The 27,528-nt window shown below is 47.1% G+C and overlaps 2 protein-coding genes and 1 long non-coding RNA gene across 5 annotated transcripts; 1 reads left to right on the top strand and 2 right to left on the bottom strand.

Moving 5' to 3' along the window:
- The first annotated feature begins 711 nt into the window (after window positions 1–711).
- Window positions 712–2,549, top strand: LOC119290023 (jasmonate-induced protein homolog). Of its 3 annotated transcripts, XM_037569157.1 has the most exons (4): window positions 723–781; window positions 1,046–1,103; window positions 1,389–1,854; window positions 2,132–2,549. In XM_037569157.1, the coding sequence occupies exons 3-4, from the start codon at window positions 1,411–1,413 to the stop codon at window positions 2,324–2,326; spliced, it is 639 nt and encodes a 212-aa protein (XP_037425054.1). In that variant the 5' UTR covers window positions 723–781; window positions 1,046–1,103; window positions 1,389–1,410; the 3' UTR covers window positions 2,327–2,549. The 3 variants fall into 3 exon arrangements, with proteins under 3 accessions (XP_037425056.1, XP_037425054.1, XP_037425055.1); XM_037569159.1 differs by lacking the exon at window positions 1,046–1,103 and having other exon boundaries at window positions 712–781; XM_037569158.1 differs by lacking the exon at window positions 723–781 and having other exon boundaries at window positions 794–1,103.
- A 5,488-nt stretch (window positions 2,550–8,037) lies between these two features.
- LOC119288413 lies at window positions 8,038–10,438 on the bottom strand. Its single transcript, XR_005141176.1, has 3 exons — window positions 9,204–10,438; window positions 8,861–9,023; window positions 8,038–8,747 (listed from the first exon to the last, which is right to left on the bottom strand). It is a non-coding gene; the product is annotated as an uncharacterized LOC119288413 (long non-coding RNA).
- A 305-nt stretch (window positions 10,439–10,743) lies between these two features.
- Window positions 10,744–12,351, bottom strand: LOC119288412 (probable leucine-rich repeat receptor-like protein kinase At1g35710). The gene has a single exon (XM_037568030.1). It carries the CDS (start codon window positions 12,329–12,331, stop codon window positions 10,871–10,873), a length of 1,461 nt encoding a protein of 486 aa, XP_037423927.1. The 5' UTR covers window positions 12,332–12,351; the 3' UTR covers window positions 10,744–10,870.
- Window positions 12,352–27,528: the final 15,177 nt, after the last annotated feature.

Here is a 27,528-nt window from a genome sequence, read left to right as displayed (position 1 = left end):
AAATATAGGCACCATTCCTTATAATATCACCCCCACGCCAAAATTCTTTGCTGATCTCAAAGAATTGAAGTAGCTCACAAGAGTGGTTTTTTAGCTCCCGGGTGCCTAGGCACCCTCTATGAGCAGTAGAATAAAAAAATAAAAACAAATCGAAAAAATCTGAAACTTTGCAACATCAAAGAAACATTTTAGGTGTTTGCAAGTTTTCATATAAAAAAACCATTTGAGGAGCTCTATATGCGAAAAAGATTTTAACGCTTGAAGTTTCAAGTACTTTTAGCACTAAAATCTGAAAGTCGTTTATACACCTTTCTCTACATGATATATTGGCATGAAAACTTGCAAGAATCTACAAAGTTTGACCATCTTTGATGTTGCAAAGTATCAGATTTTTTTTGATTTTTTTTTGAATTTACTGCTCATAAAGTGTGCCTAGACACCCGGGAGCTATTACACCTTTCTGTCTCGTATCCATTACTTCTTCTACAGTCAGTTTGACAAGTTTGTAACACCTAATTGGGACCCCACGAGTAAAGCTGATGCATCATGGATGGCTATTATTGATTGCATGCACTATGATTGCGAGTTGTTTTGGACATATAACTGTGAGATGCTCAACCAGAATTTGTCCTTGAGTATAAATTTTAGTAATTTCTAGCTCTAGTCCTTTCTTCCTGTTCTATAAATACCCAACATGTTGCTCAATGTGTACTCATCCATCGCACTAATAGGTGTTATATCTTCTAAGCTCTCCATCATCACGTTCTCTGGCTAGAGCAAGGTATTTCGATCACCTTCTTTATATCGTGTTGTATTCACTGTATATGATGGGCACGTACGAGCCACTACGAGGTCCACCGCGCCCACGTCCAAGGCGGCGGTCCTGCAGCTCAGCCACTCATCTTAATTACTCACCCGAGCAGTTAGAAGATTAGTTCCTTTAACTGTTTTTCTTTTATGTGGATGGACCAAACTGCCCGTTTCAATCTGATTTAGACAATTAGTAGTAACTAAGGTTTTTTCTTTTCTTTTGCTGGTGAATTAGTAAGTAAGATTGAGTGTGTTTTCTTGGAAGAGCGATCCCATCCCAAAGGATCAAGGAGGTACGCCTCCTTATTTTAATTATTGCTTTTTAGTTAATTTATTATTATGATTTTTTTTGTTCCTTTAACCTATTTTGTTGGACTATTGTATTATCACTCCATGACTGACTACGTCGAAGTATAAATTTAAGCATGCATGTTATGTAAAAAAAACTAATATGACTCAATTAGATATTCGATTCTCTAAAGAATAACTTCCTTTCGATTATTTTAAAAAGTTGATTTTTATATCATCAAAAAAGCATCTCAAATCTAAAATTCGTCTCAAATTTACTGCTTTTCTAGGCATAGAAAGTGAAGCAAGAAAATGGAACCAATCAAGTGTGAGAGAGATGAGGAAATCCCAGTCCGACTCAGTATGGAGGAGAAAGAGAGTTTAGATGAGATCATGAAGCAAGCGGAGTTCTCTTTGGAGTCTAGGGAACTTATTAATCAATCCCTTGCACTGGTTGGCAAAAATGAAAACCTTGACAGCTCCGCGGCCGCCACAAAATTATGTGTTGTGGTAATAGGTACTTTGGAGAATCAAACAATAAAGGGAAGCCTAAGTGTTATGGATTCCCACTATTATGAAGGCCACATTTCCGGCAAGCTCACCAACCCTTTTCAGACATCTGGTTATTTCATCATGTCATCTAATAAGTCTGATAAAGGTGTGAAGGCTGCTGTTGTGTATTCTGGCAAAAACAGATCTAATGTTGAATGTGGATGGCTCCTTGCTTTTGCCTACACCAAGGCTACCGGAAGGAGGGTAAGTACACACCACATACTCTTCACCTATCCCAAATATTATTGGCACTTCATATTTTATGAATACGCAACTTCTTAGTAAAACAAAAGGTAATGAAAAGGAAAATGTAAATGGAGAACCACAGTACCAATGAAAAAGAAAAATCGATGGAACAAGCGCACGATAGTAGATGAGGTATATAAAATAAAGAGTTCGGACCAAGAATATGTGGTAAAGATTTTTTTTAATCACATTCATCATTGTAACACTTCCTTTCCTTTCCTTTTGAATGGGACAGATATATGCTGAATGTGGCCTTAAAGATAAATTCATCAACATCGACTGGACAGACCTTGTAAAGAAATTGAATGAAGCAGGGCTATCTACTATGGCAATTGATGGAGAAACTGGAACATCACTCTACGGTCGCATTGTCGGCTCTGCTACTACTACTGCTAACACATATGTTATTAAAGCATCCTACACGGATTAGACTGCTTTGATAAAAAAATTGTAACAACTCTCGCGAATAATTTTAGTTGTAATAATAAGGCAACTATGTTGCGTGTAGTAGCAATCCTACGTGACATGCTACCGACTAATTTCAATTTTAAGGCTTGTGTTCAAGACTTGCTCCTCAAATTATAGAAACAATATTCAACAGATAATTATATATTTTGTAATCTGCTCTATGTTTTAATGATAGGTACTGTTGAGCTTTCTACTATTTACCTTTCCTGTTTCTTCTTTATCTAATTTTATACGTGCACCTACTAACCAAAAGTTTCCCTTCTCCACACATATATGTTGTCGAGGTGATTACACTAATATGATAAAATAATTTTCATATTTAACACCTTGTTTTTGCAATCAAACATACCTTGTCCTTCCATAATTAAAAAGTTTACACTTTTCATCATAATTTTTCCCTTCCAATTATAAACATATATACTTTACAAAAACTTGTCTAATATAGTTTGAGAACACCAATACCAAATTTGCCACAGTAGAAGTAGGGTTATTATCCATATACGACGCACAACTCAGAATTCGTTGCCTCATGGAGTTGTGCATACAATAGAAGTAGGGTTATTATCCATAATATGAAAAATGTTAGAACTTTTGAGTATTCCTGAGTTATCAAATTAATCTAGAGGAAGCTTAAATTAGAATTTGGATTTTCAGTTCACAAGCATCTACTTTTGGCGTCTATTTGGGTGGAGCGTGGAGGCAGACCTCTACTTGATAATTCCCTGTTGTACAATTAAGATCTCAGCCGTACTTCCGTAGTTCCATAGAGGAGGCAGTTTCCCGGCTTTAGCGAACTGAAACCCTTAAGGTGTACAACACCGATGCAACAGACATAAAAGGTTTGGTACAAGCCCGACAAGGGCCCATGGCTCAAGAGCCGAACACATATGCAACCACACCAATGTCGAAAAGAAGAGGCGACAAAGTAGTTGGGCCATGATATATGATACTTCCTCCATCCCAAAATTCTTGTCTTAGATTTGTCTAGATACGGATGTACCTAATACTAAAATGTGACTTGATACATCCCCGGGCTCATGTATTTTCTGCACGTCCACACCTGAAGGCAGCCTATCGCGCACGAGTTGCCAAAACAACCTTTTTGATCTTGGCCGATAACCTGTCCTTCCAAAGGTCCATGGTCTGGAATTGTGCAGACCCTTGATGCAAGCTGCTCAAGCTGCCAGCGAAACGAGCCTGCAGTGGCAGAAGGGCGCAAAGAATGAATCCGGGCAGCCAGGTCACGCCTCTCCACAGCCTCGCCAGCATCGAGCGATCTTCTGAAGGTCGGAAACCACCAGTCGTTCCTCCACAACTCTGTTGGAATCAAAGACTGCGAACTAGCACTGAACCGAGGTGGAAGACGAGGTTTTGCCTGCGCAAACTTGCCGCAGTTTTCTGATCTCTTTCTCTCTGTATTTATTAACATACAACGAAGGAAACATGGCTTGGCCCCTCCTTACTATGCGCCACTACGATCCACATTGCTCGTGCCATCCCACGATCGAATCCGTAGGGCGCAGGACTCGGACTAAGTGGTTTAAACCTCGAGCTAATCTCACTACTGAGGAAACTGACAAGACTGGCGAAAGAAGTCGGTCAGGGGAGCCACGAGGGGCCCACGAGGGTGGGGGCGCGCCCAGGGGGGCAGGCGCGCCTCCCTGCCTCATGGCTTCCTCGTTGCTTCCCTTACGTGCACTCCAAGTCTCCTGGATTGCTTCCATTTCAAAAATAACTCTCCCAAAGGTTTCATTCCGTTTGGACTCCGTTTGATATTCCTTTTCTTCGAAACACTGAAATAGGCAAGAAAACAACAATTTGGGCTGGGCCTCCGGTTAATAGGTTAGTCCACAAAGTAATATAAAAGTGTACAATAAAGCCCATAAACATCCAAAACAGATAATATAATAGCATGAATGCTTCATAAATTATAGATACGTTGGAGACGTATCAGTGCGTTCTCGCAGGGCAAGAAGGACATAGCACACACATCCAAACATACGAAGGGCTTAGTAGTCAGAAGAACGACCAGTGAGACACTCCATAGGAATACCACCCTGCAGGGGAGTCGATGGCTGAATGTTGATGAGGTAGGTGGATGCAGAAATAGCCTCAACCCAAAAGTGGGGTGGAAGGGAAGCAGCAATCATCAGCGCACGAGCCGTCTCAAGCAAATGACGATGCTTATGTTCCGCAATGCCATTCTGAGCATGAGCACCAGGAAAAGAGAACTGGGCAAGAGTACCTTGTTCCGCAAGAAAACCATGCAACAGCTGGGATATAAACTCTCCAGCGGAGTCAGCACAAAAAGTACGAATAGGTGTGAAAAACTGGGTGTGAACCATGGCAGCAAAACATTTGTATATAGAGAGAACCTCGGTACGAGATTTCACGAAGTAGAGCCAAGTGTAGCGAGAGAAATCATCAATAAACAAAACATAGTAGCGATGACCATCATTCGAATCAAAGGGAGCTGGACCCTAGACATTAGAATGAACTAAGTCAAAAGGACGCTGAGATAGCGACTCACTGATAGGATAAGGTAACTTGATCTGTTTGCCAAGTCTACAACCATTAAAATGTAAAGAAACATCTCCAAATATAGACCCCAAGAGACCCCGACGCACTAAGGATGACAAGCAAGAGCCACAGATGTGACCAAGGCGATGATGCCACTGCTGGAAGGACGCAGACGAGGAGGCGGCTAGAGCATGAGAGCTGACAGAAGTGGTGGCAGCGGAAGGAACACAAAGCTAGTCAACCTCGCAAAGGCCCTCTGACTCACGGCGCCGGGTGCCAGCACCAACCAAAGCCTTGGTGCGACGATCCTGAATGGAGCAAGAGTCGGTATCAAGAATGACACGACGACCAGAATCAGTGAGTTGGGCAGCGGAAAAAAGATTTATGGTAAGGCGAGGAACATGTGAAACCCTTGGAACAGAAAAGGACGGAGTGGAAAGAATACCATGACTAGCAACAGGAAGAGATGTGCCATCGGCAGTAAGAACATTAATAAGAGAATCAAGAGGGCGAAGAGAAGACAACACAGAAGAATCATAGGACATATGAAAGGAAGCTCCAGAGTCCAGAACCCACGAAGATGTACCTGACGGTGTAGATGCTGGCGGTGTGGTGGAAGCAGTCATAGAAGCAGCATAACCCGTCGATGAAGAACCAGAGGAAGACAGAAGGCGCTTGAGCCGTACTATGTCCTGATCAGTGAGTGACGGAGTCAAGGAATATCCAGGAGTCCCACTGGAAGAGGAGCGCCTCTGATCTCACTTCTTCCCATGGCAATCAGACTCTAGGTGACCTGGTCGAGAGCAGTAGCCACAGAAGGTGTCACAGCGCGACCGGCCCTTCTCAACATAGAGAGGGCGACCAACCCCCCTGAATGTGTGGGCAGGAACGGTGGAGCAGTGAGACGAGCAGAGGACACAGGAGCTCGGGCAGCCAACACTGATGGAACCACAAGCAACCTAGCAGAACGAAGGCGGGTCTCCTCAGCACGAAGCTCACCAAGTACCTCCGAGATAGGGACACGGCCACGAGAAAGCAAGTGAGCACGTCGAGGCTCAAACTCGGAGCGGAGGCGAGATAAGAACTCATGGACACGCTGAAACTCCAAGTCGGACCGCATAGTCTGACAGCAGCGGCAAGATCCACAAACAACTGTCCGAAGAGAGTCAAGCTGGCGCCAGATGGCAGAACTCTGTATGTAGAACTCACCAACAGATGAGTCACCCTGCTGAAGAGCATGCTCCTGACGCACCATAGATAAGTAAAGTGCATCACCAGAGGGCTGATAGCGCTGACAGAGATAAGACCACATCGTTGCAACAGTGTCGAGGTCCATGAACTCCAAAGCAAACTGAGGGAGGACACTCGCAGTGAGAATAGCAGCAGCACGGGCATCATCATTGCACCACTGGGTGTAAGCAGACAGATCATCAGGGTAGATGGAAAGAGCATCTGAATAAGCTGATACCTGCTGATCATAAGCATCAACTGCAGCATCATCGAGAGCCTTGGCTTCATCCCGATCAGCCTGAGAAGCATCAATAGCAAGAACCGGCGGCACAGGCGGGATAGGAGCCACGGGAGGAACAGGGCATGGCGGACAGGGGACCTCGCCAGACAGAACACCCCACAGAAGAAGACCGCGCATATGGATGCGCGTGAAGCCCGCAAACTTACTATAGTTGGTGCCATCAAAGATCACCGAGCATGGAGGAACCGCCACATAGCCCGAAGATGACATACTGAGATATTCCTCTTTTTCTTGGAAGTCAACTAAGGCAGAGGACCCGATCTGGATTGATTGGGATCGAGCGCACGCTCGCTCCCTCGCCCGTATGACCGAGGCGAGCAGGGCGAGGCAGGCAAGCGAGCGGGTCGCTCTGCCGGGGCAAGATGGGACCGGCCTGGGCGCCCAGAGGCGAGGCAGACAAGCGGGCGGGTTCTTCCAGGGCAAGATGGGACCGGCCTGGGCGCCCAGAGGCGAAGCAGGCAAGCGGGCGGGCACCGCGGCGGCTGAACGAGCCAGGGATGGCTGTGGCGGCTGAACGAGCGGGCGGCTTGGGGGGTGGTGGTGGCCTGGGGTGGTGGTGGCCGGACGGGCAGCAGGCAGCCGGACAGGCTCCGGTGACGGCCGGACGGGCCTGGGGCGACTCGTTAGGCGCGGCAGGATGGCGAGGAGGCACCGGGGCAAGCTGGAGGCAGCGGCAGCCGGACAGGGAGGAGGAAGATCCGGTCTGGGCCAGGAAGGAGACGGCCGGAGACGAGTAGGCTAGGGACGGGGTGCACGGAGTTGTATCGTGCGGGAGGAAGGGGCTAACCTAGCATCTGATACCATGTTGGATAATCAGCAATTAGTATTCACTGAGGGCCAAAGGCCATTACATATACATGTGCGGTAAAGTGCAGGAAACCTCTTATACAACGGGAAAGTACCGAAAAAGGGACTATATACACATCTAACAGTGGATAGATGACGAGGAAAGAAATAATCTGGTGAAACCAAACCACTTTGTTTTTTACAGTTACTACTGCGGGCTTGGGCCGGCCTTAATGTTCATTAAAAGGATGAGAAAACCAGTAGTGGGCATAAGGACCAGCCCAAGGCAGACTAAAATAGAGTGAAATGAAAAGCTAAATTCTCCCGGCCAAGTGATACAACATAGAACACCAATCTCTGAGAAGAGATTGCATTGCATCGTTAGTGCATCTGTTAGACAATAGATCGATGTCATTGATGCAACACAGAATAGAGATGTGCAGATCTTCCCAGATGTTGCGGAACACGAAAGTGTTCCTCCTGATCCGAATGTGCTAAAGATACCAAACATGGTCATTGGAGCTTAATGTTAGTAAATTTTCATGTCCTTTTCGAATGACTAGTTGTTTATGGAGCGTGCAAACTGCCCTTATCTGGCATCACAGACGGCAGCTGAAGTAAGAAATCCTATAGTTCTAAAACCTCGTATAATTGCAAGCATTGCATATTTATAACCTGGAATGCCATATCATACTGTGTAATCTCCGCGTTCAAGTTTTATGCGCTTAGCAACATTGCCGAAATTTATTAAAGCATCTTGAGTATTTTCTTGATGGTCTTGCTATATGGACACTTGCAGATGGAGGCATTTTCAAGAACCGAGGGTTTTCGAAAGATTGTGGTGGCATATTCGAGGCCAGTTAGAATTACACGTGGAGATAAAATCAAGTCTGCTTGGGAGGTATTGGATTGGATGTTTTCACATAGACAAACTCAGAGTGCAGTTTGAGTCTTAACCAGGCTTGCCCATCACCAACAGTGTAGTATCGGGCGGCCACAGCGTCAACATTTCTTGCCTTACTGTGGAATAGGGCCTTGTGGAGCGTATTTGACAAGAACGAAGAGAAGGCCTTGTGGAGCACAAACCTGGAGGTTGCCGATAAAATCCACCCTGGTACACAGGTCTTCTATTCTCAGTTCTCAGGGTGACAAGTTCATACTGTTGGCATCTATTAGGTTCACTGTGATTTGTTGGAAGCGTCGATGTTAGTACCTTCGCCGAGGCCTCCATGCTTCTGAGTTCTGACACAGCCCCTGGGAGATTTCTTCAACAGAGTTTCCGCAATGGCGGTGATGTTATGTGCCTCGTTCAGTAGTCCTTAGTTACTCCTGGAATTCGAGTTCTAGAGTTGATACAAGAGGATCAGGGATGGAATTGGGAAGGAGGGGAGAAGGTGATGGAATTTGTGTGTTTATTATAAAACACACAACACCTACACTACGCTTCAGGCTCTCTGATAAGTAGCGCCTGCTCTCCTTCTCATGTGTCCCAGGTGGCTGGGCTGCTGCTTCCTTCCTTGGGCGCCACAGTACTGCCTTTGCCTTCCTGCTCCAGACAGAGTAGCTCAGTAGCATTAGATGGAGGAGATCATGACAGGTGAGCGAGTTAAATGCAAAAAACCATAACTTTTCAATTATGAAAGCACATTGAAACTGTACCTTATCAGCAAGGTCGTAGACCAACTTATTAAGAGTCTTCACCATATTTTCCGGGAAGGAGTGTATCAATTTCAGCAACACCGTCTTTCTCAAACAAATCTGTCATTATTGAAAGTGCACGCGGCCTTATGGCCATTTGATTTTCCCCAAAGCCACATGTTCCCTAGAAGGAGAAATGATAAACAATCAGACAGAAAAAGGCACTAAAAAATTGACTGGCTATTTATTTATGGAAGATGCTTCTGAATCTAGATACACATCCATTTCTATGACAAGTAATTCCGAACGGAGGGAGTAAGTAACAACACCTTGCGCAATATAATGGTTCATTAATTCATAGTACCTTGGAAACTTTCGGCAATCTAATCTCCTCCTCGATCGCTAACTCACTGCTCTTGGTAGCTTTCTTCGCTTTTCCTGTACTGTAGGGGGCTCCAGTTTCGGAGCAAACAACAGTCCAGCCCATAGCTTGGGAGGTTCCCCAATCTGTAACCACTGCAGAATCCACGCGAAGAAGCAACTTGGTGCCCTTTCCGTCAGTAGCATGATCCGATCCCTAAGCAGCATTAGCACAGAAGCAGTGAGCCGTAGCGGCGCTGGGGTTGCACGTCGAATGCGCCTACTGTACAAGGTGCACGGCCAGTGGCATCCCTGTTCCCAAGCTTCAGTACCGGAGCATTGAGCCCGCGCCGCCCCCGGAAGGGCCCCCCTGTCAACGGCCGGCGCCTTCGAGAACGAGACCGCTGTAGGGTAGGGGCGCAGGTGGCCACGAGGTTGGAGGACATGAGCCGAGGTAGGTGCCGAGGTTACACCTACCGCACGTACAAGCTGCACGGCCAGTGTCATCAGGGCCTCCTCCGCCGCCTCGCCCGTTTGAGCAGCCAGCAGCATCAAAGTCTCCTCCTTGGCTTCGCATGTAGGTCACATCCTTGTTCCGACCTTCAGTACCGGAGCTCACCGCTCACCCAGGCGTGGATGGCCCGCGCACGGCGGGCACCTTGGCTGGGAGAGCGAGACCGCCGTAGGGGCGCCGGCCGCTGCGTGGTTGGAGGACCCTAGAAGGAGCCTCCGGAGGTCGGCCCTGTCCTTGGAGGCAGCGGGCGCTTCGGGGACAGCCCAGGCGCGCGTCCTCGCATTAGAGCGCGGCGACGACGTCGAGAGGGGTCGCGCGGTAGTCGAAGACCGCGGCAATGTCGAGGGCCGCCGGCGCAGACGCCGCGGCAACGGTGGCCTAGTCGCTGGTGAGCGCGCCGGTGTCGAGTGACCCAGCGGCGAGGGCGTGGGCCTTCTTTTTTTTCTTTGCGAGGAGGACAAGTGCAGGAGAGAAGCAGGCGGAGTCGGCCACCGTGAGGAGGAGCTTGTGCCACGGCAGCGGAGCTGGCGCAGGGGTTTGGTCCCGTGAAGGAGAGGAGCAGATAGCAGCAGGGGTGGATGAGGATGGTGCGCCTTCTACTTCTTGTGAAATTTTCCACAGAGATAATTCTACTGCAAGTCTACAAGATAGTCTAGGTTGTTTGTGTGATGAAATCTGTTAGTGTATTGTTACTAAGCTCTAGGTACTCTAAATTCAACAACCAACCTATCCTCCTGAAATTTGCCCAGAAAGTTGGTTCTGGCCAAAGTCCAATTTATAAAGTTTTGTCAGATAGCGAAGGCTATTTGGGATGGGACCTGCTAGTGCATTATTTCCGAGAGACAACTCGTCTAAGTTGACCAAATAACCTAATTCTCGGGGAATGTGGCCGGAAAGTTGGTTATTGTCGAGATACAATTTAGTGATTTCTGTGAGATTGCCTAGGTTGTTTGGAATGGAGCCTGTTAGTGTGTTGTACCTAAGATACAGGTAGTCTAAGTTGACTAAATAACCTAGTTCTCGAGGGATGTGTCCAGAAACTTGGTTATTCTGAAGGTTCAAATATGTGAGTTTGGTCAAATTTCCTATGCTACTTGGGATGGAATCAGTTAGTGTGTTGTTTCTAAGCACCAACAGCTCTAAGTTCTCAAGGCGACCTAGTTCTCGAGGGATGTGTCGTTGCTGTAAAGGAACAACCATGTGAGTTTGGTCGAATTTTCTATGCTCTTTGGGATGGAACCAGTTAGTGTATTGTTGCCAAGATTCAAGAACTCTAAGTTCTTAAGGCGACCTAGTTCTTGAGGGATGCGTCCAAAAATTTGGTTCATGAAAAGAAATAAGTTAGTGAGTTTTGTCAAATTTCCTATGCTATTTGGGATCAAACCTGTTAGTGTGTTGTTGCTAAGCAAGAAATTCTCTAAGTTCTCGAGATAACCTAGTTCTCGTGGGATGTGCCCAGAAAGTTGGTTGTTGTAAAGGTACAAGCTTGTGAGTTTGGTCAAATTTCCTATGCTATTTGGGATGGAACCCGAGAATATGTTTTCACTAAGATCCAGGTACTCTAAGTTCGCAAGGTAATCTAACTCTTGTGGAATTAACCCAGAAAGTTGGTTGTTGTTAAGGCACAAGGTTGTGAGTTTCGTCAAATTTCTTATACTATTTGGGATGGAACCCGAGAGTATGTTTTCACTAAGATCCAGGTACTCTAAGGTCGAAAGGTAATCTATTTTTGGTGGAATTAGCCCAGAAAGTTTGTTTAGCCGTAGAATTAACACGGTGAGCTTGGTTAAATTATGAAAAAATCGTGGAATGAAACCTGAGAGTGTGTTGATGCCAAGTTGCAGGTCCTTTAAGTTAAGAAGATAACCTAGTTCTCGTGGAATTTGTCCAGAAAGTTTGTTACTGTAAAGGTACAAGCTAGTGAGTTCGGTCAAACCACCTATGCTGCTTGGTATTTTACCGAAAAGATTATTACTGGACAAATCTAATGCAACTAAGTGCTTCATGTGTCCTATTTCACAAGGGATATGACCAACCAAGTGATTGCTTGACAAGTTGAGGGTGACAAGACTACTCATGTTGCCTATCTGGCTTGGTATTTCACCGGAGAGTTCATTTCCATGAAGCATTAAGGAATACAATTTTGTGAGATTTCCTAGACCTAGTGGGATTGAGCCTCTTATCTGGTTGCCTTGCAGAAGAAGAGCATGGAGCTCGCGAAGGACCTCGATACTAGGAGGAATGCTCCCAGTGAGGAGGTTGTGTGAGAGGTCAAGGCGTGTCAAGGTCCTCAAGGCCGAGAAGTTGAGGGACTCCAGAGCCCCTCTCAGCCGCATACCCCGCAGAGAGATGCCGCTGATCACTGGCCAATGCTGGTGTCGCTGCACACTGGTATCACAACTGATGCCGCGCCAGTTGCAAGGCGTCGATGTGTTTCCCCAGGAGTGCAGGGCTTGATGGCTTTGGTTGTCGAGGCTATCTTTCCAGATGAGGAGTGCTCTTGCTTGTCCTTCGAGCACCGCTGCATCCGCCGCAAGTGTCATGGAGGTGGCCATCATCGTCATTAGTATGGTCATGGTGAGAGAGGCAAGCATTTTGGGTGGTACATCCATCTCCATGACTAGCTAGTTAGGCTAGATGGAATTGGTTATGGTTTTTATTCTGAGAAGTAATGGCAGCACATTAAATAGTGGAGCACACATCTGTCGATATGTTAACGGATTATACATGTTAAAGAAGAGAACAACCGTGGCCATGGAAGTCTGCAGAACTTGCCATGCTTGATGGAGTAGGCATGAGAGTTACGGTCAGCTCCAGCTAATTAATGGTCAAGTCATTCGTGTTGGAACCATGTGCATACTGATTTGCGGATGGCTGAGTTGCATCTCTCACACGGCACAGCGATGTTGTACTAGTTTCCAAACACTCGATGGATACATAGACCAAACCAGGCAGCAGAACGAGTGCCGTCGCTCTTGTTGCTTAATCCAGCTGACAACGGAAAACTATAAATTGTACTACAGACTTTGAAGCATCCAAGACTAAGATAATACTCCCTCTCTCTCTCATGTATACTAGTTTGTAAAAGCCGATCCTCGGTCAAGTGTATGATGCGGTTTAACAAGATTATGAATTATTCAAGACTAAAATAATGTCTGTAAAAGATTTGCAGTCAGCCAGTATATATGATGCGGATATACGCAAACCTTCCCGATTTTCTGCTTCCGGGAGAAGCACGACCAATTGGTAACTTTACCAAGTACTCTAGCTACTTTATTACTCGGATATAATGGAGTGTCTAAAATTACATAAGCGTCTTCATGAAGCAGAATGATGCAGCGCCACGATGTTTTTTCGCGCACAACGACGGTGAAGTCGTGAACACAACCACGCCACCTTTGTCCATATGTTAACGGAATACATGTCAAATACTAATAGAATAATTGATCAACCTTGGCCATGCAAGTCTGACGGGGAGAGTATTATACATGAGAGTTACGGCCAGCTCGAGCTAGCGGTCAAGTCTTTCGTGGATGGCTGTGTTGCACCCTCGGACGGCAATGCTGTACATAGAGTATTGAAACACTTTGATTTGCTGGCATAACCAAAATATCTGACAGCAACTAAAAGCTAGATTAATTTTCTGCAGATGTACAAAAAACACATAAAGCTACACAGGCTGCTGCCAAGTGCTTAGCATGACGGAGATGATTTAACGGGAAAATGGTCAAAACTGAGAAACGCCAAAAATTAGGGGTAAAACTGATTAGTGGGACACCCGCAAAAAAGAACTAAGGGCAAAAATGTAGAAGTTCCTAAAATAAAATCATCAGGGCAATTCCTAATTGCCCAACAAAGAGTGTGCACCCCACCTGGATTTGTGCCTTGAGGTTTGGGGTCAACCCAGCTAACCAAGGCTGTGTTCGGTAGCCCTTCACTCCTCCACTCTGGAGCGGAGCACGCGGAGCACCATATTTAGCAGCTCCCCAAATTAACAATGCATGTTGCTCCGCTCCAGAGCGGAGTTGGAGAGAAGGAGGGAGTCCGAACAGGTTCCAATTACTGAACATATTTGTGATGCTCCTTGGTGGAGGTAATAAATTAATATGCAACTTGAACAGTCAATACTGGCACTTAAGCCTTTCATGACAGGCCCGTTCATGCCCGTCGGTGGAGACCCCCGTGCTACGGTCGTACTTAACATAATACTAGCATGAATCTCTCATCTCTTTGGAAAAGAAAATAACTGAACCTTTGAACCATTCTGGATGTGGATGGTGTGCCTTGGGTGAAGTAGATTCGGCGCCGTAGATCGAGTATCACACAGTCTGGTGTGTATTATACTTGTTAAGAAGAAAGAGAGGATAGATTATATTGCAGCCGCCATCACGCAGTCGGCGCCGTGGTCAGAAGGAGGAAGATTTTGTCTGTCAGGCCACGAGTCAAGTGGAGTCGACCTAACGCCTGAAACGGGCCTGAAGCTACAACCAAATATTCAGAGCTCATAAAACAGAGCAAAAGCAGAGGAAGGGACTTGCAAATATTCAGACATGAGAAAACAGAACAAGAGTAGAGGAGTCAAACTACAGGTAAAGCAGAGTTGAGAAAACAGAGCAAAAGGAGAGGTTCTGACAGAATGAATTGATGGCATCCATCATCAAGGGGCCTCTGGCAAGTAAGCTTCACAACTCAAGTACGTACATAAATAGAACATCAGTGTGCACTTAGAAATTGAGCACAAGGGCCACAAGCGCTCCTCAGGTTCTCTAGCACTACACAATATACACTCAGCTCTCCCTTTCCAACCTCTTCTGCTAAGAGCAACTCTAGCAGACCCCGCATCCGTCCCCAACCCGCAAAATAACCGCCAAAATGCGGGTACGGCCGGAAAGTCTGCCCGACCAGACCCGCATCCCGCCCTGGCCCGCAAAAATTTTTAGGGGGCGCGGCAAATTTCCGGCCCCAACCCGGGAAAACACGGGTTTCCCCCTCGCGGTTGCGGTGCCCTGCATCACAGAGAAGCAGTTGGCGGAAGGGACATTTCAGCCCGCGCTCTTTTCCCCATTCCTTCCGCCGCCACCCGCCCTTGCTTCCGCCCGCCCGCCGTCGGTGATTCCGGCCATATCTGCGGGCGGAATCGCTCCGCGGGGCCGCCCCACACCCTCCCGCGTCGAGCCGCTGCACCACCCCTCCGGATCCGGCGAGAAGAGCCGCCCCCAGTCGCCGCCGCCGCTGGGATCGACCACCGCCGAGCGAACCACCCTCGTCGCCGCCCCCGGATCACTCGCCACCGGTTAGTCCCTTTTTTGTGATTTTCGTGAGCTGTGTAGTAGATTGACGCGCCGGCGTGTGTGTAGATGGATTTGACCCCGTGCGAGAAGTTCTTGCTATCCGATTCATCCGATTCGGACAACTCGGATGTGGAGACCATGCTTGCGACCTTTCGGCAGCAAACATTGGTCATGGCGTTTGCCATGAAGGAGCATGAAGACAAGTACCAAAAGAGGAGGCGAGGATCTACTGTCGGGCGTCTGTGCATTCCGCGGAATCGCCATATTGGAAACGAGATGTTGATGCAAGATTATTTTTCGGAGAATCCTACATATCCTGCACACCTCTTCCGCAGAAGGTACCGAATCCGCCGATCCCTTTTTGTGAAAATTGTTGAAGCTTGCGAGGCAAATTGCCGGTATTTCACTCAGAGAAGGACTGCCGCGGGCTTAAAGGGATTTAGTGCGTATCAAAAAATCTCCGCAGCTATGTGGGTGATTGCATATGGCGTTCCGGCTGACTATGTCGATGAGTATCTTCGCATTGGTGAAGATAGCACAATTGAGTCTATGCGTAGATTTGCTAAAGTGATCGTCCGTGTCTTTGGTCCCGAATATCTTCTGGCACCAAATGAAGATGACACAAAGAAATTGATGGCAGCTAATGAGGGGAGAGGTTGGCCTGGGATGTTAGGTAGTATTGATTGTACGCATTGGAATTGGAAAAATTGCCCCAAGGCTTGGCAAGGAATGTATTGTGGCAAGTCTCGTGATGCAACAATTGTGCTAGAGGCCGTAGCATCCGAGGATTTATGGATTTGGCATTGCTTTTTTTGGTATGCCCGGCACACTCAATGATATCAATGTGTTGCAACGCTCACATTTATTTGCTAGGTTTGCTAGTGGTGATGCTCCTGCTTGCAACTACACTATCAATGGGCATGAATACACAAAGGGGTACTATCTTGCAGATGGCATATATCCTCCTTGGTGCACATTTGTCAAGAGCATCAAAGAACCCAAAACAAAAAAACAATGTGAATTTGCAAGGGTGCAAGAGGCATCCCGAAAAGACATTGAAAGAGCATTTGGTGTTTTGCAATCTAGGTTTGTCATTGTCCGAGGTCCTGCTCGTTTTTGGGATAAGAAAACCCCGAAGAACATCATGACTTGTTGTGTTATCCTGCATAATATGATTCTTGAAGATGAGAGAGGAATGGACTTAGAATTATTTTACGATAATGTGGGTAGCCATGTCAAACCAACTAGAGACCCAAACCACATTAGAGCTTTTCTTCAGACATACAGGAAGATTGAAAATGCGGACACACACTTTCAACTTCAGAAAGATCTCATTGAGCACCATTGGCAAAGGGCTGGGTAGTGACTAATTTTTATATTCATTTGTATTTGTATTCATGACAAGTTTTGTATTGCATTATTTTAAGTTTGCTACGGTGATTTGAATAGTTATTTGTAATGATTATTGTTTTATGTTTGATTTGAATAATTCAGTTTGTTTTCAATTGTTGAATTATGTTGGATTTGAGATTTGCGGGCTGATGTGTAACGCCCCGGATACAACTTTCCATATTCGTAACTCCGATTCTTGCCTTTTCCGGAGATGCTATATGATTTTTCCTTCGTGGTTGGGTTTTTGTCTTTTGTTTTGCATTTTGTTCATGTCTTGCATTTTATCATCGCATCATTCGCATTGCATTGGCACTCTGTTGCCATCATTGTTTTCAAACTTGCATCCGTTCGTGTTCCGCCGGTTCTCTCCGTTGTCCGTTCTGAGCCCGACCACACTCGCACGCGCCCGCGGCACCTCCGAAATATTATTTTATAAGTGGCATAAAAATGTTCTCGGAATGGGTTGCAACTTGTCATGCGGTCTTATTATAGTGTAGACAGGCCGCCTGTCAACTTTCGTCGCATTTGGAGTCCGTTTGATAGCCCAACCGTCATCCGTAGCGGCACCGTTGCCGGTTTGATCGTCGGACGTTTCGGCTTTTGAAACTACCGCCGGGCCTTTCTCTCTCTTCTCTCCTCTCGGCCCAAGCCTCTCTCTCGCACAGCCCACTAGCCACCTAGTGCCCCCCTTTGTCCGGAGCCGCCCAATGTCGATATGAGGCCCCGAAAGCCCCCAATTCCCCCTAACCTAGCCCCTCCTACCTATAAATAGACCCCCTCATGCCATTTTGGGCATCCCTAGCCCCTAAACCTACCCTACCCCTCCTCCCATCTCTCAGCCGCCGCATCTTCCTCAAATTTCGCGCCGGCCCTCTTCCCCGCCGCCATTTGTCGCCCCCTCCTCGCCTTCACCGCCGCTCTCCACCTCACGGGCGTAACTTGGCGCGTAGCCATTGGCTGCGCCGCCACCTGAGGCGTCGCCCCGGCCAACCGGGCGCTTCCACGTCGCCTCCCCCGCCTCCACGTCGCCTCCCCAGCACGCGGCCACCGCACAGGCCCGCGGAGCCCATCCCCGGCCCGCGCAAGCCCATCTGGGCCCGGGTCGGACCCCGCGCTCCGCCGTGCAACGCCCGAGCGCCCCAGCGCTCCTCCCGTTCGCCCCGCCGCTGACCGCATCGCCCCGCCGCCTCGTCGACCACCGCCGCGGCGGCTCCAGGTCGTTGCCGGCGCTGCGCCTCCCTCTCCCTCCGTCCTTCCTCACTCCTCTCCCTCTCTCTCCCGCAGGCCCGAGCCCCTGGCTGCCCCAGGAACCCCGCCGCCGCCGCCGTGTTGCTCGACCTCGCCACCGGCCATGTGGGGCGCGTCGACCTCACCTGGGACCAGATCCGGCGCCCCCACGCCCGGATCCGTCCATTCCCGCCGATCTCCCTCGAATCCGGTGAGCTTCCTGCCGCCGTCCATGGCCTCCTCGCCGGCGCCCTGCTCCGTCTCCTGCTCGGGACCGTGCGCCCGAGCGCGTTGGCCGCATGGGCCACGTGGGCCCCGCAAGCCGCCGTCAGCCCCGGCCCACGTCGCCTCTCTGCCGGCCTCCCCAGCGAACCAGAGCCGCCCTGCCTGGCCTCCTTCCCACCGAGCCGGCCCAAGTGGCCTGGTGAGCAGCCCCGGCCTTTTTCCTCTATTGGGCGTCCGTCCAGATTCGGCCCAATGTTGTTTTTTCTGTCCAGCGAATTTGTCTATTTATCCAGAGATTGCTGTTTTTACAGAAAAACCCCTAAACTTCATGCATTAATAACTTCACAATCGTGCATCGGATTTAAAATAATTTATATATGTAAAATGCTCAGAAAATTGTGTAGATTAATAATATGCCACTTTCATCTATGTTAAAAATGTTTAACATGCTGTTTGTGTTTATTTTGCATAATGCCATGCTAAAATGCTTTAATTCATAACTAAATAACCGTAGCTCCATTTTAAATAAACTTTATATGTAAATGGGATGGAAAATGCCTAGATTAACATGGTCCACTTTATTTTCCTGTTTAACAACAATAAAACTGTGTTTAGGGCAGAACAGTACCGAATCTAAAATATGCACATGGGGATTTTCCGGAATTGTTGTTTGTTATTCCGGCCTCATTTAAACTTGTCTAGATAGGTAGTTTTTCATATGCTTCACCCCTTGCCATGTTTAATAACATTTAATATTGTTGGGTACATAACCGAGATTAAACTAAATATGTCCATGTGGTGTTTCGTCAATATGCAACTCGTTGCATATTGAGCTCCACTTAACTTGTAGTGTTGTTTGTGCATATTGCAATGCCATGCCTCATTAAACCGGTCATGCATCATGTTTGTTTGTGCATCATGCCATGTTTATGTGCTGTGTGTTTACCATGTTGTTTGTTTCTTTCCGGCGTTGCTTCTTAGTTCCGGTAATGTTGCGTTCGTGAGGATTCGTTCGACTACGTCCGCTTGTCTTTTTCATGGACTCGTTCTTCTTCCTTGCGGGATTTCAGGCAAGATGACTGCTACCCTGGATCTCACTACTATCATTGCTATGCTAGTTGCTTCGTTCTATCGCTTTGCTGCGCTACCAATCATCTGTTTGTCGAGCCATCGCATGTTGCCATGAACCTCTAACTTTTGACACCTTTCCTATGCAAACCGTTGTTTGGCTATGTTACCGCTTTGCTCAGCCCCTCTTATAGCGTTGCTAGTTGCAGGTGAAGTTGAAGATTTCTTCATGGTGGACAGGATTTTGGTTGGGATATCACAATATCTCTTATATTATTAATGCATCTATATATTTGGTAAAGGGTGGAAGGCTCGGCCTTATGCCTGGTGTTTTGTTCCACTCTTGCCGCCCTAGTTTCCGTCATACCGGTGTTATGTTCCCGGATTTTGCGTTCCTTACGCGGTCGGGTGATTTATGGGACCCCCTTGACAGTTTGCTTTGAATAAAACTCCTCCAGCAAGGCTCGACATTGACTTTTACCATTTGCCTCACCACCACCTACTTTTCCCTTGGGAGTAATTAACCCAAGGGTCATCTTTATTACAGCCCCCCCCCCCCAGGCCAGTGCTTGTCTAAGTGTTGGTCCGAACTAGAGCCCTTTGCAGCGCCCCCTCAGGGAAACTTGAGGTCTGGTTTTAGTTGTACGGATTGCTCATCCGGTGTTGCCCTGAGAACGAGATATGTGCAGCTCCTATCGGGATTGTCGGCGCATCGGGCGGCTTTGCTGGTCTTGTTTTACCATTGTCGAAATGTCTTGTAAACCGGGATTCCGAGTCTGATCGGGTCTTCCTGGGAGAAGGTCTATTCCTTCGTTGATCGCGAGAGCTTGTCATGGGCTAAGTTGGGACACCCCTGCAGGGTATAATCTTTCGAAAGCCGTGCCTGCGGTTATAGGCAGATGGGAATTTGTTAATGTCCAGTTGTAGATAACTTGACACCAGATCCGAATTAAAACGCATCAACCGTGTGTGTAGCCGTGATGGTCTCTTCTCGGCGGAGTCCGGGAAGTGAACACGGTTTCTGTGTTATGTTTGACGTAAGTAGGAGTTCAGGATCACTTCTTGATCATTACTAGTTGACGACCGTTCCTTTTCTTCTCTTCTCGCTCTTATTTGCGTATGTTAGCCACCATATATGCTTAGTCGCTGCTGCAACCTCACCACTTTACCCCTTCCTTTCCCTTTAAGCTTTGCTAGTCTTGATACCCATGGTAATGGGATTGCTGAGTCCTCGTGGCTCACAGATTACTACAACAACAGTTGCAGGTACAGGTTGCACGATGACCATGACGCGAGAGCGATGCTTGCTTGCGTTGAGTTCTTCTTCTGCTTCTTCTTCGATCAAGGGATAGGTTCCAGGTCGGCAGCCTGGGCTAGCAGGGTGGATGTCGTTTGAGTTTCTGTTTGTGATTCATCTGTAGACGGATGATGCTCTTATGTATTGTGATGTTGTATTCATGTGGCATTGTATGCCTTATGTATGTATCCCCATGTATTATGTAATGTTGATGTAATGATATCCACCTTGCAAAAGCGTTTCAATATGCAGGTCTATCCTTGGTGGGACCTTCGAGTTCCTTTTGGATAGGGTCGCATATTGGGCGTGACAAGTTGGTATCAGAGCCTCGACCGACCTTAGGAGCCCCCCTTGTTTTTTGGCCGTTGTTGAGTCTAGAAGAAAACTATTTTTGAGTCTTAGGATTATATATATCGGAGAGTGGGATTCTTTTTACTCCTCAGCCCCCTTTGTCGCTCTGGTGAGGACTCTTGACGTAGATGTTTTGACTTTCCTCTCCTCAAATTTCACTATTTTTTTAGGATCACGCGGGTATCTTGGAATCGTTCCGATGGTTTTGTGACAAGAACATTGTTCTTGGTGCCTCCTGTCTATTTATGTGGCTTTGACCTGGGGAGTCGATCTCTGAGGTGTTGTCGTCACAATTTTATCGTTGCAGTTCTGGAATACCTGAGTTTTGCCGACATCGAAAATCTCTTTTATGCAGTTGTTGGTGAGATAACCCCGATAACCCAGTACTGGGTCGAGCTCGAGAGTATTGCCATAACTCGTATAACGGATGCTTTTCGAAGGTTGAGGTACACGATTTCCAAAGGTTTCTTGGTTATGTGTTGACGGATGGATACAGCTGGATGTAGGTATTGTTAGTTTGGGTGAGATATATTGCTTCCCCTGTATCCCCAACACCAGATTGCATAACCAGAAAGTTTCGGGAGTTTTATAGGTGGGAATTCAAGTAGCTCCTAGAATATCTTTTCGACAGATGCATGATATGAGATTGGGGTTCGATGTCTAGTGGTCCGCCTTTCCACGGTCGTTTTTACAGTGGTCTCGTTGTGTCTTATAGAACCCTTGGCTATGCTGGTTCGGGGACACTTCGTATGTCATGTGCACTACCTTGTACATGATGGTGCTGTACACTCGAGCTCGTGTGGGCCCCACCACAAAAACTTCGGACGAAATCTCTATCATATGTTTGTTCCGGCTTATTCTGCAAGCCAATCCTTTGTTTTGTTTTATTTGTGGTATTCGAGTTGCTTCGAGTCAAGTGTTGGTTCCATACCTTTCAAGTGGTGTTCTCATATTTCTATCAGAGTGCTAATCCTTCTTGGTTATCGAGATCGTCATGTTAATTCTTTTTCAACCGGTGTGCTTCTCTTCTAGTGGATCCGATCATTTTCAATATCCGCAAGATCAATTCTAAGTGTTCTTCAACGGTATTCATTTCATCTGTCCCAAGTTGCCTTTGTTTTCCCGCCCTCCCACCCTTTTTCTTCAAGGAATAATTTTTTTAATCAAGTATCCATTTATTCATGTGAAGTCTCTTCACTCTTTTCAATCAATGTTCTGATCCGGTGATCCCTCGTGAAGTTGCTCACGAGCTTCAAGTTCATCAATCTTCATTCTCGTATTCTTTTCCGGTGGATTAATTCAAGCTTTCAGTGTTGATCATATTCCTTTCCTCGTGTCAAATGCTTTTCATACCGGTGCACCTCTCAATCACTCACTTCTCGCTATTCATGTGTTCCAGAGTGTTGAAGATATCTCAGAAGATTTGTGTTTCCATTCTTAATCCGTTCAAGCTATTTGGAGATTATTATCTCATTCAAGTCATTTAATTCAACCGGTGCAATCTCTCTTTAAAATCATTTCCAACGGTATTTTCTTTTGAGTGGGCCCTAACCCACAGGTCTTTTCCCAGGATCTTACCTGACTCTTCCAATTCCCCCGGAGTTATTCTCAATTCTTTTCAAGTGTGACGTAAGAAATGGATTCCATCAGTCACATGCCTTCTCAAGATCTTTCAAATTCTTTTCATTGTTGGCTCAACCCCCTTCGCTTTTCATTCCCCTGGAGTATCTCAACAATTGTCATGGTGGTTCTCGTCATCATTCTCAACATGTGAAGACCGATGAAGTGTTTCCTCTAAATCTTGGTTCGTTCTCCTGAAGATTCATGGTTCTAGCTTAATGCCATCCTCTCTTAACTGTTTTGATTGTGAGAATTCTTTTCACCCATCCGGAGCAATTCAAGTGTCTTTTCAGATGGATTCTCTGTACCCCATCATCTCAGAATTATTCATTCTCAGCTTTCAACTCTCGTTCTAGAATTCTTCCGATGCATCGTTCAAATATCCTCTAATCAGTTCATGGCCTCTTCGTTCTCATGTATTTAAATCTCCTCAAGTATCTTCATTCGTTTCCCAACTCTTCCTGGTGAATTGTGCCTTTGCTAATCTCATTTTCAATTCTTATGGTGGTTCGTTCCAGATTTCTCTTCCTCCGTCATCGTATCAATTCATTCTTTGTTAACAAATCCTACCGGTGGTTCCTTGAAGACCTTCACAAGTTTGTGCCATATCTATCTTAATCCTTTCTACAAGAATAAGTAGTATGCCAAATCCGTTGCTTGTCATCAATTTAAATTGGTGAAGGATACGCATAACGTAATTCTTATTATTGTTTCATCCAAGTGATTAATTCCATCTTCCGGAGATTGTTCATGATGAAGTAATTCTCGGTTCTGGTATTCATCTTTTCTTTCCGGAGTTCCAAGTTCTCTCGGTTATATCATCGCAATGCTCCATCTAAATCATCACAAGGCTTCACCTTGTGTTTTCAACTTCTCTTTCTTTTTATCATCCTTTTATTACCGGAGTTCTTCATGGAGTCCCTACATGATGGTTCACCAAGGATTCCTTTCATTCTTCAATTGTTCTTCAAGATTTCTCTCGAAGCTATGATCCACTAAGCTATACTCTAAAATAAACAGGGTGTTCAACACATGTTTTGTTTTGAGGCGTTCAAGTATTCTTCATCTTGCATTTCGAAGTGCAATTCTTCCTACCTTATCTTTTGAGATGGTGTTATATCATTCTTGACGATTTCCAGTCATGTTTCGTGATTCAACAGTTGTCAAGAATGAGGTATTTTAAATCCATCAATCTCTTTGTTGGAGTTATCTTGGGTTAGTTTTCACCTAAAGCCTACCATTGGGAATGTTGCTATTTGTGGTGCTTATCATTGATCCAAGCTTTCTCCATACCCTTCTCCATGAAAGAGGTTTTCATCTCTTCTTTGATCTCTAACAAGCAATTGTTTCAGTTAGTGGCCGGTTGTCACCTCATAATTTTGAGAAGTTTTCCATAAGCCCACTACAAGCTTATTCTTTTCGTTGTTGGTTTTCCAACAACACCGTTCAATCCTTCTTTGCAAGGGTGCTTTCCAAGTTTATTTCTGGCAGAAGATTTCATTTTCTTCTCCCTTCCTTTGTCCCAACAATCCAGCTTCTATTCTTTCGTTCCGGAGGCATTGTGATGATGATCTTTTCACTCATCATCTTGCTTTGGCAAGATCATGTTCTTCTCCTTGCTTCTTGATTCAACCGGAGTGTTGTGTCATCTCTTCAAGTTCTTTCATCTTGTCAAGTTTTGCCTCTCTTTCCAACCTGAGTGCTATCTGAAATCCTTCTTACCCCTTGTGTCATTCCTTTAATAGTTCCGGAGGCAGTGTGTTGTTGATTTCATCAAGTATCCTCTCATCTTGCCAAGTTCATGTTCTATTCCTTCCATGTTCAACCGGAGTGCTGCCTGAATTCTTCCTCTCTCATCTTGTTGTAACCGGAGTGGTTTTGAATTCTATCTTGTCCATTAAACTCTTGATTCATGTCTTTGCAACCTTCAAGTTATCGTAATGTTCCTTGTTCCTCTTTTCTAACAGATTGTTTGCAATCTCGTTCATCTCTGTTGTACTCTTTCTTTTATATTGCTCAACCTCTCAAGGTTCATGGTTTCACTCGTTTGTCGAAGAAGCAACTTAGTTTACCTCTTATCTTCCTCTTCCGTTTCTCTTTGGTGCCATCCTAGATCTCGGGACGAGATCCTCTCGTAGTGGTGGAGTGTTGTAACGCCCCGGATACAACTTTCCATATTCGTAACTCCGACTCTTGCCTTTTCCGGAGATGCTATATGATTTTTCCTTCGTGGTTGGGTTTTTGTCTTTTGTTTTGCATTTTGTTCATGTCTTGCATTTCATCATCGCATCATTCGCATTGCATTGGCACTCTGTTGCCATCATTGTTTTCAAACTTGCATCCGTTCGTGTTCTGCCGGTTCTCTCCGTTGTCCGTTCTGAGCCCGACCACACTCGCACGCGCCCCCGGCACCTCCAAAATATTATTTTATAAGTGGCATAAAAATGTTCTCGGAATGGGTTGCAACTTGTCATGCGGTCTTATTATAGTGTAGACAGGCCGCCTGTCAAGTTTCGTCGCATTTGGAGTCCGTTTGATAGCCCAACCGTCATCCGTAGCGGCACCGTTGCCGGTTTAATCGTCGGACGTTTCGGCTTTCGAAACTACCGCCGGGCCTTTCTCTCTCTTCTCTCCTCTCGGCCCAAGCCTCTCTCTCACACAGCCCACTAGCCCACCTAGTCCCCCCCCTCTGTCCGGAGCCGTCCGATGTCGATCTGAGGCCCCGAAAGCCCCCAATTCCCCCTAACCTAGCCCCTCCTACCTATAAATAGACCCCCTCATGCCATTTTGGGCATCCCTAGCCCCTAAACCTACCCTACCCCTCCTCTCACCTCTCAGCCGCCGCATCTTCCTCAAATTCCGCGCCGGCCCTCTTCCCCGCCGCCATTTGTCGCCCCCTCCTCGCCTGCACCACCGCTCTCCACCTCACGGGCGCCACTTGGCGCGTAGCCATTGGTTGCGCCGCCACCTGAGGCGTCGCCCCGGCCAACCGGGCGCCTCCACGTCGCCTCCCCCGCCTCCACGTCGCCTCCCCAGCACGCGGCCACCGCACAGGCCCGCGGAGCCCATCTGCGGCCCGCGCAAGCCCATCTGGGCCCGGGTCGGACCCCGCGCTCCGCCGCGCAACGCCCGAGCGCCCCAGCGCTCCTCCCGTTCGCCCCGCCGCCGACCGCATCGCCTCGCCGCCTCGTCGACCACCGCCGCCGCGGCTCCAGGTCGTCGCCGGCGCTGCGTCTCCCTCTCCCTCTGTCCTTCCTCACTCCCCTCCCTCTCTCTCCCGCAGGCCCGAGCCCCTGGCTGCCCCAGGAACCCCGCCGCCGCCGTGTTGCTCGACCTCACCGCCGGCCATGTGGGGCACGTCGACCTCACCTGGGACCAGATCCGGCGCCCCCACGCCCGGATCCGTCCATTCCCGCCGATCTCCCCCGAATCCGGCGAGCTTCCTGCCGCCGCCGTCCATGGCCTCCTCGCCGGCGCCCTGCTCCGTCTCCTGCTCGGGACCGCGCGCCCGAGCGCGTTGGCCATGTGGTGTTTCGTCAATATGTCCATGTGGTGTTTCGTCAATATGCAACTCGTTGCATATTGAGCTCCACTTAACTTGTAGTGTTGTTTGTGCATATTGCAATGCCATGCCTCATTAAACCGGTCATGCATCATGTTTGTTTGTGCATCATGCCATGTTTATGTGCTGTGTGTTTACCATGTTGTTTGTTTCTTTCTGGTGTTGCTTCTTAGTTCCGGTAATGTTGCGTTCGTGAGGATTCGTTCGACTACGTCCGCTTGTCTTCTTCATGGACTCGTTCTTCTTCCTTGCGGGATTTCAGGCAAGATGACCGCTACCCTGGATCTCACTACTATCATTGCTATGCTAGTTGCTTCGTTCTATCACTTTGCTACGCTACCTATCATTGTCGAGCCATCCCATGTTGCCATGAACCTCTAACCTTTGACACCTTTCCTATGCAAACCGTTGTTTGGCTATGTTACCGCTTTGCTCAGCCCCTCTTATGCTAGTTGCAGGTGAAGTTGAAGATTTCTTCATGGTGGACAGGATTTTGGTTGGGATATCACAATATCTCTTATATTATTAATGCATCTATATATTTGGTAAAGGGTGGAAGGCTCGACCTTATGCCTGGTGTTTTGTTCCACTCTTGCCGTCCTAGTTTCCGTCATACCGGTGTTATGTTCCTGGATTTTCCGTTCCTTACGCGGTCGGGTGATTTATGGGACCCCCTTGACAGTTTGCTTTGAATAAAACTCCTCCAGCAAGGCCCAACATTGACTTTTACCATTTGCCTCACCACCACCTACTTTTCCCTTGGGAGTAATTAACCCAAGGGTCATCTTTATTACAGCCGCCCCCCCGGGCCAGTGCTTGTCTAAGTGTTGGTCCGAACTAGAGCCCTTTGCAGCGCCCCCTCAGGGAAACTTGAGGTCTGGTTTTAGTTGTACGGATTGCTCATCCGGTGTTGCCCTGAGAACGAGATATGTGCAGCTCCTATCGGGATTGTCGGCGCATCGGGCGGCTTTGCTGGTCTTGTTTTACCATTGTCGAAATGTCTTGTAAACCGGGATTCCGAGTCTGATCGGGTCTTCCTGGGAGAAGGTCTATTCCTTTGTTGAACGCGAGAGCTTGTCATGGGCTAAGTTGGGACACCCCTACAGGGTATAATATTTCGAAAGCCGTGCCTGCGGTTATAGGCAGATGGGAATTTGTTAATGTCCGGTTGTAGATAAGTTAACACCAGATCCGAATTAAAACGCATCAACCGCATGTGTAGCCGTGATGGTCTCTTCTCGGCGGAGTCCGGGAAGTGAACACGGTTTCTGTGTTATGTTTGACGTAAGTAGGAGTTCAGGATCACTTCTTGATCATTACTAGTTGACGACCGTTCCTTTGCTTCTCTTCTCGCTCTTATTTGCGTATGTTAGCCACCATATTTGCTTAGTCGCTGTTGCAACCTCACCACTTTACCCCTTCCTTTCCCTTTAAGCTTTGCTAGTCTTGATACCCATGGTAATGGGATTGCTGAGTCCTCTTGGCTCACAGATTACTACAACAACAGTTGCAGGTACAGGTTGCGCGATGACCATGACGCGAGAGCGATGCTTGCTTGCGTTGAGTTCTTCTTCTGCTTCTTCTTCGATCAAGGGATAGGTTCCAGGTCGGCAGCCTGGGCTAGCAGGGTGGATGTCGTTTGAGTTTCTGTTTGTGATTCATCCGTAGACGGATGATGCTCTTATGTATTGTGATGTTGTATTCATGTGGCATTGTATGCCTTATGTATGTATCCCCATGTATTATGTAATGTTGATGTAATAATATCCACCTTGCAAAAGC

The sequence above is a fragment of the Triticum dicoccoides genome, chromosome 4A (assembly GCF_002162155.2).
Source record: "Triticum dicoccoides isolate Atlit2015 ecotype Zavitan chromosome 4A, WEW_v2.0, whole genome shotgun sequence".
NCBI classification, from domain to species: Eukaryota; Viridiplantae; Streptophyta; class Magnoliopsida; order Poales; family Poaceae; genus Triticum; species Triticum dicoccoides.
The sequence above is the reverse complement of the archived record's forward strand: the minus strand, read 5'-3'. Positions and strand labels throughout refer to the sequence as shown.